This window comes from Balaenoptera physalus (genome assembly GCF_965194825.1).
Source record: "Balaenoptera physalus genome assembly, chromosome: 19".
NCBI lineage: Eukaryota > Metazoa > Chordata > Mammalia > Artiodactyla > Balaenopteridae > Balaenoptera > Balaenoptera physalus.
The window spans coordinates 1,106,406-1,122,113 of record NC_138900.1 but is presented as its reverse complement, the minus strand read 5'-3'; the positions used below and the strand labels follow the sequence as shown (position 1 = coordinate 1,122,113).

General features: G+C 43.4%; 2 protein-coding genes across 5 annotated transcripts in view; both read right to left on the bottom strand.

The window, feature by feature from the left end:
- LOC309648109 (uncharacterized protein) overlaps window positions 1–5,935 on the bottom strand; it is an 81,595-nt gene extending 75,660 nt beyond the window's left edge. For both annotated transcript variants that reach the window (XM_082436243.1, XM_082436244.1), the window contains exon 1: window positions 717–5,935. In XM_082436243.1, coding sequence (XP_082292369.1) covers window positions 717–749 — 33 coding nt within the window. In that variant the 5' untranslated portion in view covers window positions 750–5,935. The remainder of the gene's footprint in view (window positions 1–716) is intronic.
- A 361-nt stretch (window positions 5,936–6,296) lies between these two features.
- LOC309648138 (uncharacterized protein) overlaps window positions 6,297–15,708 on the bottom strand; it is a 67,676-nt gene continuing 58,264 nt past the window's right edge. For all 3 annotated transcript variants that reach the window (XM_082436380.1, XM_082436375.1, XM_082436376.1), the window contains one exon: window positions 6,297–10,267. In XM_082436380.1, the coding sequence (XP_082292506.1) occupies window positions 8,586–10,267 (1,682 nt within the window). In that variant the 3' untranslated portion in view covers window positions 6,297–8,585. The remainder of the gene's footprint in view (window positions 10,268–15,708) is intronic.

Genomic DNA, 15,708 nt, shown 5'->3' with positions numbered 1-15,708 from the left:
GCTGGGAGAATGGCAGGTGAAGAACCCTAAGACACCTCAAATACACAGAATGTGTGCGTGGGGCGTGAGAACAAGTGAGGGACTGGGACAACCTCCACTTGCCCAAAGTGCTTCTCCAGCCCATGGAATCTGTGGGAAAAGGCAGGCAATGGAGGAAAGTGACCTAGGCAGTGCTTCAGGGGCTCACACCTTCCCTGGACCTGTGCCCAGTACCAGAGCCAGGTAAACTCTGGCTGACTTGCTAACCTCTCCTCTGTGCCTCCATCCTCAGTGCTCCCACTTACCAGTTGTGACCCTGAAAAAAGCCACAACTTCCCTCTGCCTCAATGTCCTCATCACTCCCCTACATTCTGCTTTCCGTTGAACACTTTGGAGAATTTTTAAAAGCCTAGCTCAGATTGTGCCCTTCCTTTGCTCAAAACTCTCCACCGCTCCCAGGGCCCTAAGAAGAGAAACACAACCACTCATCTACCACTCCAGGTGCAGCCTGGCCTCAAACTGCGTTCCTCGCAGAAACAAGATGGACTCCGGGCTCCCGAATATTCCCGCTTCAGTTGTATCTCCAAGCCTCATTCAAACCACATTACAACGGTGGTCAGAAATAGGGACGCCACCCCTGCAGGCCTCACCGTCCTGGACCAGACGCCTCTCACTCAGGGGTTTCGTATTTGGGTGGGGAAACGGGCAGGGGAGAACCCGGAGCCCGCAGCATTTACCTGAGCCGGGTCTCTCAGCGCAGCCGCCGCCATCGGAGCTCCTGGGCAGAGAGGAGTGGCGACAGTCGAGGGATCCGGTCGGACTTTGTACCGATGCACCCCGCAGGCGGCGGTGTCCCCAACAGTCAGGCCGTCCCTTTGCAGTGTGTACAAAGCCTCCTCCTGCGTCTTCTTAGCCCGTCACCTCGGTCCCATCACCGCACACTCCGACCTTCCGACTAGCTCCACGATCAAAATGGGCGCCACGAGGACGCCGGAAGTTCTTCTCCCGGAGGTTCGCCCTCCCGGAAATGCCCCCTTCCTGGATTTTCATTGGATGAACGTCGCTGCCCTAGCGCAAACTCTTCTGGGTAATGTAGTGCCAAGGTCTCAGGGAAGGTCACCCCGCACCTGAATCGCCGGGAGAAAGACAAGCTGCACCAAGGAAGCACTGGAAAATGACCTCTAGGGCGGGAAAGGGGCTCCTATCTTCTTAAGGGAGCGGGGAAGATTTGTTGTTCTTTTTCTAATTCTCATAGATAGTAGTTTAGGGGCTCCAATCTTCTTGAGGGGGAAGGGAACCTTTGTCGTTCTTCTTTTCCTAATTCTCATAGGTAGGAGGTTAGGCTATTTATTTGAGATGTCTCTTGTTCCTTGAGACCTGCATTGCTATAGACTTCCCTCCTAGAATTGCTTTTGCTTCATCCCATAAATTTTGGAGTGTTATGCTTCAGTTTACATTTGTCTTAAGATATTTTCTGCTTTCCCATTTGATTTCTTCACTGACCCATTTGTTTTTTAGTAGCATGTTATTTAGACTCCACATATTTGTTCTTTTCCCATTTTTCTTATTGTAGTTGATTTCTGGAGAGATCCCTGCTCGCCTAGTGGTTAGGATTCAGTTCTTTCATTGCCGTGGCAGGGTTCCATCCCTGTTCAGGGAACTGAGATCCCACAAGTCATGTTACAGGGCCCCCACAAAAAAATAATAATAATTACTGTAGTTGTGTTTTTGATGTCGTATTTTACATCTTTGTGCTTATCCTGTTGTGTGTAGTTCTACTTCCTTCTACATTTAAAAAAATCTACTTACCAGCTTATTTAAACGATCTTCATTCTTTACTATATATTTGCCTTCCCTAGTGGGATTTTCCCTTTCCTGAAGATTATTACTTATTTTCCATTTAGAGAAGACTCTTCAACATTTCTCTTACGGTAGGATTAGTATTGATGAATTCTTTTGGGTTTTGCTGATCTGGGAAGTTCTTTATCTCTCCTTCTTTTCTAAATGATAATCTTGCTGGGTAGAGTATCCTAGGTTGCAGCTTTCTCCCTTTCAGCACTTTGAATATATCCTGCCATTCCCTTCTGGCCTGCAAAGTGTCTGCAGAGAAAACAGCTGATAGCATTATTGGGATTCCCTAGTTTATGACTCTTTCTTTTTCTCTTGATGCATTGAGAACTCTATCTTCAACTTTTGCCATTTTCTTATGATATGTCTTGGTGTGGGTCTGTTTGGGTTCATCTTGTTTGGGATCCTGTGTATCAATACTTACTGTACCTGAATACCAGTTTCCCTCTTCAGGTAAAGGAAGTTTTCAGTTATAATGTCTTGAAAAATATTTTTGTTCCCATGCTCCCTCTCTTTTCCTTCTGGAACCCCTATAATTTGAATATTGGAACACAAAGTTATCCTAGAGATCTTGTACATTCCTTTCATTTTTTAAAAAAGTGGTTTTTCTGTCTGCTTTCCTGATTCTGTGATTTCCATTATTCTATCTTCCAGACCACTTATGCAGTCTCTGTATCTCTTCCTCTGCTGTTCATTCCTGCTAGCGTGCTTTTTATTTGAGCCATTGAACTTTTTTTTTTTTTTGGCCGCTCCATGCAGCTTGTTGGATCTCAGTTCCCCAACCAGGGATTGATACCAGGCCACAGCAGTGAAAGCCCAGAATACTAACCACTAGGCCACCAGAGAACTCCCTTGAAGTATTTATTTTTCATTGGGTCTCCTTTTGTTTTCTAGTTCTCTGTTAAAATGTCCAGTGTTTAGGTCAATCATTTTTCCTAGTTCAGTTAATATTTTTATTACCAATGTTTTGAATTATTTACATTGTAACGGTTATTTCTGTTTCATTGTTTATTCTTTCAGGGGTTTTCTCTTCCTCTCAATTGAGAGTATTTCATTGGCAATTTTCATTTTATTTAACTTTCTCTACCTCTATACACTTAGGTGATACAGTTTCCCTTTGGGGTCTTGAAGGGGTGTCCTTCTGAGGGACTATGACTATGCAGAGTGGGTATACCAATGCTTTTGGTGGGAGGGCTGGATTTGATGTGGGTGCAAGTCACGTCTTTCCTCAGAGCGTGATGGCAGCTATCACCACAGTAACGGCTGAGATTGGAGATTGAGGGACTACAGCCAGCACCGGGTGTGGGACTTGATCCCAAGTTGCAGGAACAGAAGCCATGAGGGTCGGGCTGGGGCTGGCTCTGTTCCCATTAAGTGTGTGTTCTTCCCTCTCCCCACACTGGGACTTTAGCCACAGGAAGGGAGTGCTGAAACAAGTGGAGGTTTCCTGCATACAGGGGTCTGGTATGCTGCCTGTGTAGGCCTCTGTGGCTACGCTCAGATGCAACCTAGGGTCTTTTCCCCAGTTGTGGCTGCCCGAGATCCAGTGCTGCACTGTGGCATGCAGTGGGCTGGAGCATTTTCTTGGCTTGGACAGGGTGCACTGGACTGGGGACCATGGTGAGGTGATCATGGTGAACTCAACAGCTGCTAGAGGCCTCTCTCTGTCCTGCACTGGAAACAAGACCTCTTGCTCTCTCACAGCTGATCAGTATCTCCACTCTCCCTCACTCCCGCTGTGTTGTGGCACCACTCCATAGGGAGGAGGCGGGCCCCTGTGGTTTCTGTGCATGTATGGTGGGGTGGATGAGCTGTGGCCAACCAGCTGCCGTCAGAAGACTGGGCTGCTTCTGATATACCTGGGAAGTAAGTGCCAAGAGTGGCTACCAAAGCCCCACTCTGACTCTGCACTGGGACCAGGTTGCCTCTGCTTCCAAAAGTCGACTCTTTTCCCAGGTCTTGGTGGCCACACACGCAGTCCCATGCTCTGGCATGGAGTTAGTGAGGCCAGAGCATTTGCTCCACTCTGACTTGGGTGTGCTAAGATCCTGGTCACCAGAAACCTGCAAAAACCTGCTAATGCAGACCTCTCTCTGCCTGGCCGCAGGGACAGGCATTTGCTTGCTCACTCCTCCCAAGAAAAGTCCAGGCTCCTCCAGCCTTTCTATCTGTCCCAGTGGTCCTCCACCCCGTCAAGGAGGCTTGTCTCCACAACATAAACACGGGGACTGGAACACCTAGTCTGTACTTCAAGCCACTCACTCCCCGGGGAGTGAGCTCACTGCCCGAGTGATCGCCCTTCCTCTCTGAGTCCCACATCTCCTGACCACATTGCTTTTCTTCCCTTCCTGCCCAATTACGTGTATATGTTTCTTACAGCCTTGGTTGTACAGGAGTCCTTCTGCCAGTTTTCAGTGAGGATTGTTCCAAAGTAAATGTATTTTTGATGTGTTCGTGGGGGAACGTGAGCTCCATGCCCTCCTACCCTGCCACCTTGATTTCCTCTCAGCTGGTCCATAATGAACAAAAACAACCAAATGAGAAATGAACCTATATTGTTTGGAGGACAAGCCTGCTTAGCCCAGTTTTATTAAGAAACCCGAAAAGGCAGTTTAATAAGAATAACTCCCCCATTGATGTCTGATCAAACACCCATTTCCTACCCTTGATATCTGATCTGAATAGCAAGATTCTTATTAAGTCGGTTTAGCAAGAACACCCGTTACCCTGTTTTCTGTTGGTAATTTTCCATCCACTGACTCCTTTATTCTACTTCTTGGCTATAAATCCTCAGCTGTCTTTACTTAATGTTGAATTCAATCTTTCAGTCTTTGGGGACTCCTTTAAAGAACACCTTGCCCATCCTGATACCCTGTGACCCTCCACCCAAGAGCCCTGCTCATACCCTACACCCCATGCTGAGGGACAAGAGTATATTTTACTGGGAACCAACATTGATGGCTTTCCTGTGAATGACCTCCAGCTCCACTATCCCCAGTGCACACCACCTCTCTGCAAACAGCCTCCCTCTTAGGAAGTTCTTCACAGGGACAGCAGCACCACCCAGCAACACACACAGGTCTTCGGTTTCACCTCAGATGTGACACAGGCCTCCACCACCACATGCAGTGATTTGTTTCCAAGGTCATGTCCATCTTCATGAACCTGCTTCATGATGTGCCTGTGTCCAAATTCTCCCAGTCACTATTCCGAGTACTGTGAGGGACCCTGAAGGACTAGGAATGTCCACTGTAGCCCTCTCCCAGTCCCCAAGTCTCTTCCTCCTAACTCTAGGACCCACTGCCTAACTGCTCCTCCTACCCACCAGAAAAATATGTCACCAAATAATGATTGCTAATCTTCAAGAACGTGCCCACATCTCCTCGGGACTCATGCTTGACAAACCTAAGTCTAAATGCTATGTGCTGAATGCAGGCTGACACCTCCAATAAAGCCTAAAACCCCACCCCAAGTCCTTCTGCTTGCTTGACAAACCTGCTCACAGGTGTGAATCTCCAGGTTGTAACAAGGTGGTTACCCAGTCCCTGGTCTGAAAACCATCAGTGCATCATCATACCTGCAGTCATGTGGGACAAGTTGTTCTTTCCAAACCAGTCTGCACTCACCTCATCACACATTATCCAGGAGGACTGGGAGATTATCTGCAGCCAACACACCAGAATGTTGGGCATCCCTATCACATGCCTGCCACAAAATCTCGCTGGAGTATTTGTGAGTTTTGTAGCCACACCTGCTGTGCTGGGTCAGCACCTCCCACTTTATTTCCCAAACAGGTTCTCACTTCTGTCATAAATCCTTTGTGCGGTGGTACAGGAGTTTGTAGGTCCAGGATGCATTGAAGTGTGTTAGCAATCAAAATCTGTCACATAGTGTCCCCAGTTGTGCTGATATGCACTGATATTTAGAAAACTTTCATGTGTAATAAAGTTACTGGAGTTATGAAAGGGCTCTTTTATTTTAGAAACACATTTTAAGAAATTATGTATTCAGGGGCTTCCCTGGTGGTGCAGTGGTTGAGAATCTGCCTGCCAATGCAGGGGACATGGGTTCGATCCCTGGTCTGGGAAGATCCCACATGCCAAGTGCTGCAATTACTGAAGCCCATGCGCCTAGAGCCCGTGCTCCACAACAAGAGAAGCCACCACAATGAGAAGCCCATGCACCACAAAGAAAAGTAGTCCCCACTCGCTGCAACTAGAGAAAGCCTGTGCGCAGCAATGAAGACCCAACACAGCCAAAAATAAATAAAATAAATTTAAAAAAAAAGAAATTTATGTATTCAAAGACATGATACCTGGGATTATAAATTGTAAAAACCCCTAAGTAAATCACGATACACAAACACAAAAAATCTGCAAAAATACAGTAAATGATGTTAAGATACAGGAAGGTTCCTACACATTCCATTTATATATACATTTGAAAAAAGTTATTTCAAAAGTAGAATATGCTCTTGCATCAGTATTTTTAATTTTAGGATGAATTAAAAATGACAGGAGGAAACTTGTTTCAGGGCTTTACACAAGTATCACAGTGTTAAAATGTACATTTAAGAATACATGTAATTTATTTTCAGTCAACTACACATACATTAAACGATTTTTAAAACAAATATGCAAAACCTGTCACTTTATAATCATTCTACTATGGTTTATTAGCGACATTCTTAAAATTATTTGTGGCTACTGCACCTGTAAGGTAGAAAAAGAATACAATGGTGGGCTCCTGGCAATGCTTCCCAACTCCATATTCAGTGACATTATGTTGGCAATTTGACATTGGATATGCTGGGAGTATTTACACCAGGGAAACTGGCAAAGACTACAAACCAGGATTTCATTTACTGTGTTCCTGAATATCTGGACTTAGGACTGAGGTAGGATATGGGAGTTCCCTGGTGGCCTAGTGGTTAGGATTCTGGGCTTCCAGTGCTTGGGCCTGGGTTTGATGTCTGGTCGGAGAACTGAGGTCCCACAAGCTGTGTGGTGTGGGGAAAAAAAGGGGGTGGGGAGGTGAGAATAAAAAAAAGGAAAAAAACCTGAGGTAGCATATGTTAATAGTGCAGATTTATCTTTAACATATATAATGTATGTGGCCATTACATTATGCATAAGACCAAAATTAAGAAAAAATTGAGAACATATTCACTATGCCAAATTACAGTTCCATGCAGAAGTCACTCACATTGGGTAAATGTGTGAAATCTCACAGATACCTTTGTTGTTTCCCTGATCTCCTACTTGTCAAGGAAAGAGAAAATAGACAAGAGCTCACAAAATAAAAGCAGGTAAAAGGCAGAAATAGAAATTTATCAAAACAAGACGTGCAGGTAAAAAATAGACACATTAAAAAAAAAAAAAAAAAAAAAAACTCAAACTCAAACTCAAGAATCCTGAGAGAGGGAATCCCCTGGCAGTCCACTAGTTATGGCTCTGCACTTCCACTGCAGGGAGCACAGGTTCAATCCCTGGTTGGGGAACTAAAATCCCACATGCCACAAAGTGCACCCAAAAAAAAAAAAAAAAATGAGAAAAAAGCAATTAAAATCATACTGATTTTATACCACGATTTTACAGTCTTCATCAGAGGGGTCAGCCTGCATTCAGTCTTAGCTTTTAAGTTAGGTTGGTCAAGTGTAGGTTGCAAAAGGGAGGCAGGAAAGTTCTTGCTGGTTAAAAATCATTATTTGGTGACTTACATTTTGGGGAGGGGGGCGGGGGAGGAGCAGTAAGGGGATGGGAAAAGGGATTAGGAGGAAGAGCCTTGGGGACCAGGCCATGTGAGGGCCACAGTGGACATTCCTAGTCCTTCAGTGTCCTTCACACTGCCCAGAACAGTGAGCGGGTCAACTGCATAATGGGGAAACAGGGACATCCTGAAGTGGGTTTATAAAAAGGAAAGGACCTTGAAAATGAATCACTGCATATGGCAGTGGAGCCAGTGTCACATCTGGGGTGACTCCAATGATCTTCTCCACAGTGCCTGGCTTGGTGTTGCTGTCACTGTAAGAACGTCCCAAGAGGGAGGGTGTCTGCAGGAAGGAGATGTACACTGGGAAAAATGAAGCTGGAGACCCAGGTGGAGAAGAACACATCAGGTGTTGGTAGTTCATCATCGGGACAAAGCAAATGGAGTCCCTGCTTGAAGCAGAAGAGAGGCCACTGGAAGGGTGCAGTGTAGAGGAAGCACTCTCATCAAAGGCCTGGCAGTAGTGAGGCCTTGTGGAATTCCCTCAACGTCTCTGGGCTGCACATGCCTTCCTTTACAAATGGGAATAAAAACACTATGAGCACTGGTTTGGTTGGGTAGATGAATGGAGTCATTTCCAAGAAAGCCATCAATGTTGTTTCCCAGAGAAAAGACAGCCTTATCCATCAGCATGGGGCTATGGTTATCATCAGGGCTTCTGGGGTGGGGGGCAAAAGTGTCCAGATGGACAACATGTCTTTGAGTCCTCAACGGGGGAAAGGGGGGAAGAGGACTGAAGTGACCAGACTCCCCATGTCCTGAACCAGGGAACCTGGCGTTGAATCCAGATCGCTGTTCACAACAGATGATACATTCTCTCTGGGCCACAGTTTGTCCCAAGAAAGGGTACATTTGCTGCACAGTAACTGCAGGGGTTCTTCCCACCCTGTTACAATCTCAAACTCCTTGAACATCAGTCCCATCTATATTTGCTATATTCATAAGGTCCTTTTACCAGTGTGAACTGATGTTTAATGAAGTGGCACCTTTCAATAAGATTTATCACATTCCTTGCACTCACAAGGCTTTTCTCCAGTGTGGATTTTCCTATGGATATGGAGGAGCTGTCTTCGGCTAAAGGACTTCCCACATTCAGTGCACTCATAAGGCCTTTCTCCAGTGTGAACTCTCTGATGACGACGAAGGCTTGACCTATCAGTAAAACATTTCCCACATTCATTGCACTTATAAGGCCTTTCTCCTGTGTGAATTCTCTGATGAACATAAAGATCAGATATAATACTAAAACATTTCCCACATGCACTGCACTCATAAGGTCTTTCTCCACTGTGAACTCTCTGATGACGATGAAGGCTCGAGCTACCAGTAAAACACTTCCCACATTCACTGCACTCATAAGGCCTTTCTCCACTGTGAACTCTCTGATGATAATAGAGACCAGAACTAGTAGTAAAAGATTTCCCACATTCACTGCACTCATAAGGCCTTTCTCCACTGTGAACTCTCTGATGATAATAGAGACCAGAACTAGTAGTAAAAGATTTCCCACATTCACTGCATTCATAAGGCCTTTCTCCACTGTGAACTCTCTGATGATAATAGAAACCAGAGCTAGTAGTAAAAGATTTCCCACATTGACTACACTCATAAGGCTTTTCTCCACTGTGAACTCTCTGATGGTAATGAAGGCTCGTCTTAGCAGTAAAAGATTTTCCACATTTATTGCATTCATAAGGCTTTTCTCCAGTATGAACTTTCTTATGGGCACTGAGGTGTCCGTTTCGGCTAAAGAATTTCCCACATTCACTGCACTCGAAAGGCTTTTCTCCACTGTGAACTCTCTGATGATTACAAAGGATCGACCTATTACTAAAAGATTTCCCACATTCACTGCACTCATAAGGCCTTTCTCCAGTGTGAACTCTCCTATGATAATAGAGGCCAGACCTAGTAGTAAAAGATTTTCCACATTCACTGCACTCATAAGGCCTTTCCCCACTGTGAACTCTCTGATGTGTAAGGAAACTAGATTTGTAGGTAAAAAATTTTCCACATTGGCTGCATTCATAAGGCCTTTCTCCAGTGTGAACTTTCCGGTGCTGACTATGGTTACTTCTTTGGGTGTAGGCTTTCCCACAGTTGCTGCATTCACAAAACCTTTCAGTAGTGAGGACTCTCTCATCCTGAATAAGTATTTCTGTGTGGCTGGAGAATTTGTTGCCTTCTCCCCAGCGGTGATGACTTTTCCCACTGTCAAAAACAGCTTCACACTCCTTACTGTTGTTCAGTTTCTTCCTGGTATTAGTGACCTGTTTCTGAAGTCCAATTTTGGCCACGTAGTTGTTCCCAATCTCCATGTAGGTAGAGAGATTCCCTGTTACATGGATTGTGCAGCTTTTCAAAAATGCGGGTCTCCCCATATCACAGCTGAAGGGTTTCTCTCTAATGTGTTGCTTCTGGTGCTCTTGAAGGTTTGCAGTGAAATAGAACTGTTTCCCACATGCCCCACATGTGTATGCTTTCTGCCCCCTATTTGTTCCTTGCTCTTCAGCCAAGTGCAAAATGTCTCTCAAGACTGGGATGCACATCTTACAGTGCTGGGCCTTCTCAGGAGATGAACCTGCACTGGGAGTACTGATCTGTGACACTCTTTCTGCAGATACGCTCTGTTCAGAAGGTGTCTCTTCATCCTCAACCCGGTGCCAAGAACCTGAAAACAAAGAAGTGATGGTGAAGTTCCTGTTCACGTTATTGGGTGTGAGTGACACCATCACAACAGTATATCTGACACATGAAGGAAGCAGTCCACAGGATTGTGTTCAGGAAATGGAGTTGGGGTCAAATTGGGAAAGGTGCTCTCACCAAGTACAGGACACAGGGACTGGATGTGGCCCAAGGCAAAAGGCGAGTTCTACAATTCACTCCTCTGTCAATGGCTTTTACCAGTACCACATCTACTGGTGACCTATCATAATATGCAGAAGTGTATTTTCAGGCCCCAGAAAATCTGACTGCAACTGGTAGCTGGTGTTCAAGAAATATTAAAGGATATATACATGGTTGAGGACATAAACAATACCAGTAAGTACTAAGGGGAAAACAATGTGAAGACCACATGAGATAAATGGGTTAGAGAGGTGGTAGGGAAATTATCACAGGCTGGAGTCAGAATAAAAATGGGAATTGGGGAATTCCCTGGTGGTCCAGTGGTTAAGACTCCATGCTTCCAATGCAGGGAGTGTGGGTTCAACCCCTGGTTGGGAAACTAGGATCCCACAGGCCGTGGGGCATGGTGAAAAAAAAAAAAAAAAAAAAGGACAAGTTAGCAGAATGTCAAGAATGGAGAAAGGACAAGAGAAGTAATTGGGGGCCACTGGCAATGGCCCTAAAACACTACTCAAATGAGATATGTTCCAGGTATTACTTCTCAACACAGACCTTATAACAAGCCCTCTCCCAGCTGCCATTCATCTTACCAGGATACCTGTAAGCTCTTTATACTGAAACTAGAGTCATGTCCATCCCATGAAACCACCAAGGACTCTCCATCCCCAGCTGAAAAACTACACGGGACAGAAATGATACAAGCCCTAACAGAGTCAGGACAAGTAAGTGGCCAACATGAGCCCAGAGGAACTCAGTACATAATAGACCAAGGAACGATATTTAAATACCACAAAAAGAACGTCCAGTGGAGCCAGAGGGGGGAAGGATGCAAAGTGGATCAAGTACAGACTGTTAAGAATCCATCTCCCCACCTAAACAGGAACAATCTAACTGATGTAACTCTTTTGCAACTATGGAGTCTACTGAAGATTTGCAGTGTCCCACAAAACGAAGTTTGAACAGACGAAACTTTAAAACCAGAATCAGATATCACAGGAATGTTGGGATGATCATGCTGGGAATATAAAACAATTATGATTAATATGCTAATTAATGTCTGCGAATGGATAAAGCAGACAGCATACGAGAGCAGAAGGGCAATGTAAGCAGAGAGATGGGAAATCTAACAAAGAATCAAGAAATGCTAGAGATCAAGAACACCTTAACAGAAATGAAAAATGACTGTGATAGGCTTATTTATAAACTGGACATAAAGGTGAGGAAAGAATCTGAGCTTGATGTTCTCTTAGGAAAAACTTCCAAAACTGAAAAGAAAAAAGGACAAGACAAAAAAAAAAAAAATCCAATATTGGTGGGACAACTACAAAAGGTTTAACATACACATATGGAAACATCAAAAGGAAAAAGAGACAAAGGAACAGAAAAAATATTTGAGGCAATAATGATGGAGAATTTCCACCAAGTTACTATCAGACACCAAAGCACAGATCCAGGAAGCTCAGAGAACATCAAGTAGGTTTAATGTGAAAAAACTACACCTAGGAATATCACATTCAAATGCACAAAAAAGTCCTGAAAGAAGCCATAGGAATAAACACCTTACCCACAGAGAAGCAACAAAAACAATTACAGTTGAATTCTCCTCAGAACTCATGCAGACAAGAAGAGAACGAAGTGAAACATTTAAAGTGCTCGGGGGCTTCCCTGGTGGCACAGTGGTTAAGAATCTGCCTGCCAATTCAGGGGACACGGGTTCGAGCCCTGGTCTGGGAAGATCCCACATGCCGTGGAGCAACTAAGCCCAGGAGCCACAACTACTGAGCCTGCACGTCTGGAGCCTGTGCTCCGCAACGGGAGAGACCACGACAGTGAGAGGGCAGCACACCGCGATGAAGAGTGGCCCCTGCTCGCCGCAACTGGAGAAAGCCCACACACAGAAACGAAGACCCAACACAGCCAAAAATTAATTAATTAATTAATTAATTTTTTAAAAAATTAAAAAAAAAAAAGTGCTTGGGGTGGGTGTGGGAGGTGACCTTCAGCAACCCAGAATTTGGTATCCAGCAAAAATTACCCTTCAACACTGATGGTGAAATAAACACTTTCTTACATACAGAAAAATTGTGGGAATATATTAAAAGAAGTTCTTCAGAGAGATGAAGGGACTTCCCTGGCAGTCCAGTGGTTACCATGTACGCTTCCACTGCAGGGGGCATGGATTTGATCCCTAGTCGAGGAACTAAGATGCTGCATGTGGCACAGCATGGCCAAAAAAAAAAAAAAAAAGGAGAGAGAGATGGTAAATGATATAGATCAGAAATTTGGGTTTCATAGAGAAAGGAAGAGCATCAGAATAAAAAATATTTTAGTGACACATAATTGTTAAGGAACATCATATATCTTTAAGCTGTACAACATGATTCTATATGTGTACACACTGAAATGACTACCACATAAGTTCAGTTGAATTATGTCTTACAATTTTCTTTCTTCTGACAAGAACTTTTAAGATCTACTTTCTTAAAAACTTCTAAATATACAATACAGTTTTGTTAACTAAAGTCACTATGCTGTGAATTACATCCCCAGGACTTAATCATCTTATAACTAGAAGTCTGTAACTTCTGAAATACTTCACCCATGTCATCTACCCACCTTCCCGCATTCTGGCAATAACTAATCTGTTGTCTGCATCTGAGTTTGGTGGTGTTGTTGTTGCTGTTTTTTCCAAAGATTTCCCATGTAAGTATAATCATGTAGTACAGTTAAACCTTGAATAACATGGGTTAGAATTGCTTGGGTCCATTTATACAGGGATATTTTCCAATAAATGCACAGCACTACATGATCTTTAGTTGGATGAATCCAAAAATGGGAAACTTGGGCTTCCCTGGTGGTACAGTGGTTAAGAATCCACCTGCCAATGCAGGGGACATGGGTTCGAGCCCTGGGCTGGGAAGATTCCTACATGCCGTGGAGCTACTAAGCCCGTGTGCCACAACTACTGAGCCTGCACTCTAGAGCTCACGAGCCACAAATGCTGAAGCCTGTGTGCCACAACTACTGAAGCCTGCACGCCTAGAGCCTGTCCTCTGCAACAAGAGAAGCCACTGCAATGAGAAACCCACGCACCACAACAAAGAGTAGCCCCCGCTCGTTGCAACTAGAGGAAGCCCACGTGCAGCAACGAAGACCCAACACAGTCAAAATAAATAAAATTAATTAATTAATCAATATTTTTAAAACAATGGGAAACTTCAGAATCACAGGGCTGACTATGGGACTTAAACATCCCCAGATTTCAGTATATGCAGGGGATCCTGGCACCAATCCTCTGTGGAAACATAGGGACAACAGGATTTCTCTCTCTGGCTTATTTCACTTAGCATAATGCCCATAAAATCCAATCATGTTGCTGTAAATGGCAAAATTTCCTTCTCTTTTTAATGGTTGAATAAAACTGAATAGTATTCCATATATAAGACGTGTTTGTTATCCACTCATCCAGCAATGGACACTTAGGTTGTTTCCATGTCTTGGATATTGTAAATAATGCAGCAATAAACATGGAGTACACATATCTTTTTGAGATGATGATTTCACTCCCCTAGATAAATACATAGAGGTGGAACTGATGGACCATATGGTAGTTCCTTTCTTAATTGTGTAAGGATTCTCTACTCTTTTCCATGTGGTAGAAATAATGTACATTCCCACCAACAGTGCACATGGGGTCCCTTTTCTTCACACCTTCTCCTATACTTATTTATTGTCTTTTTCATAACAGACATTATAACAGGTGTGAGGTGGTATCTCATTGTGGTATTAATTGGCATTTCCCCGACAATTAGTGATATTGAGCACCTTTTCATGTAGAAGGTCACCGTTTGCGTATCTTCTTCTGAAAACTATCTATTTAGATATAACAGTTTGTACAAAACAACAATAGCAACAGTGTACTCCATCATGTATTTTTAAACATACCCATATATGTATGTTTACGTAAAATTAAAACAAAAGACAACAATAATACAATGGAGAAGATGGAAAATTAGGATTTTTTAAAATTATGAGCTTTTTAAACTACCCACGAAACCACATATTGTCATTTGAATGTGGGCTTGAATTAGCTGTAAATACATATTGGAAACTCTATCGCGACTACATAAAAAATGAAAAGGAGAAAGTATAGATGATATGCTAACAGAGGAGAGAAAAAGGGTCATTCAAAATGCTTCATTAAAATCACAAAAAAAAGGGTGGAAGACTCAACTAGGAACAAAGAACAAGGGCAATGAAAAGAAAATGGTAACAAATATGTTAGATGTTTTTCCAGCTGTATCAATATATTAAACATCGATAGTCTCAATGCACCAATTTAAAGACAGATTATCAGAGTGGATCAAAAAACAAGACTGAATTATATGTTGTCTCCGAGAAACCCACTTTAAATACAAAGATGCACATAGAGGAAGCTCCCTGGTGGTGCGGTGGTTAAGAATCCACCATCTAATGCAGGGGATACGGGTTTGATCCCTGGTCTGGGAACTAGATTCTACTTGCATGCCGTAACTAAGAGTTCGCACACCAAAACTAAGGAGCCTGTGAGCTGCAACTAAGGAGCCCATCGGCCGCAACTAAGGACCCCACCAGCCACAATTAAGGAGCACACGTGCCACAACTAAAGGAGCAAGTGAGCCACAACTAAGGAGCCCGTGAGCCTCGACTAAGACCCAGCACAACCAAAATAAAAAAATTTTTTTAAAAAGATGCTTAAAAATAAGATGCATATAAATTAAAAGTATGTCAATACAGAAAAAGAGGTCAACACAAATCAAAAGAAAAAAAAGAAAAGTGGTAGTAACTATACTGATATCACAGCAGATTTCACATAAGCAAAGTTATCAGGGATAATGAGAATAACACAATGGTAAAGGGGTCAATACTCCAGAATACACAACAATCCTTAACATGTCTGCTTCTAACAACACAATGTCAAAATATGAGGCAAAACAGACCTACAAGCAAAAAATAGATGAATCTGCTATAACACTTGGAGACTTCATTCAACACACCTCTATAAGAAATGAACAGATCCAGAAAATAAAAAATCCATAAAGATGCTGGTAAACTGAGGATCACCATCATCAGTCAACTGGATGTAACAGTCACCTATAGATTACTAGGCTACTCCATTCAAAAACAGAATATTCTTCTCAAACTGACATAGAACATTCACAAGATGGACTACATCTTGGGCCAGAAAATATACCTTAACAAATTTAAAAGAACAGAAAACATACA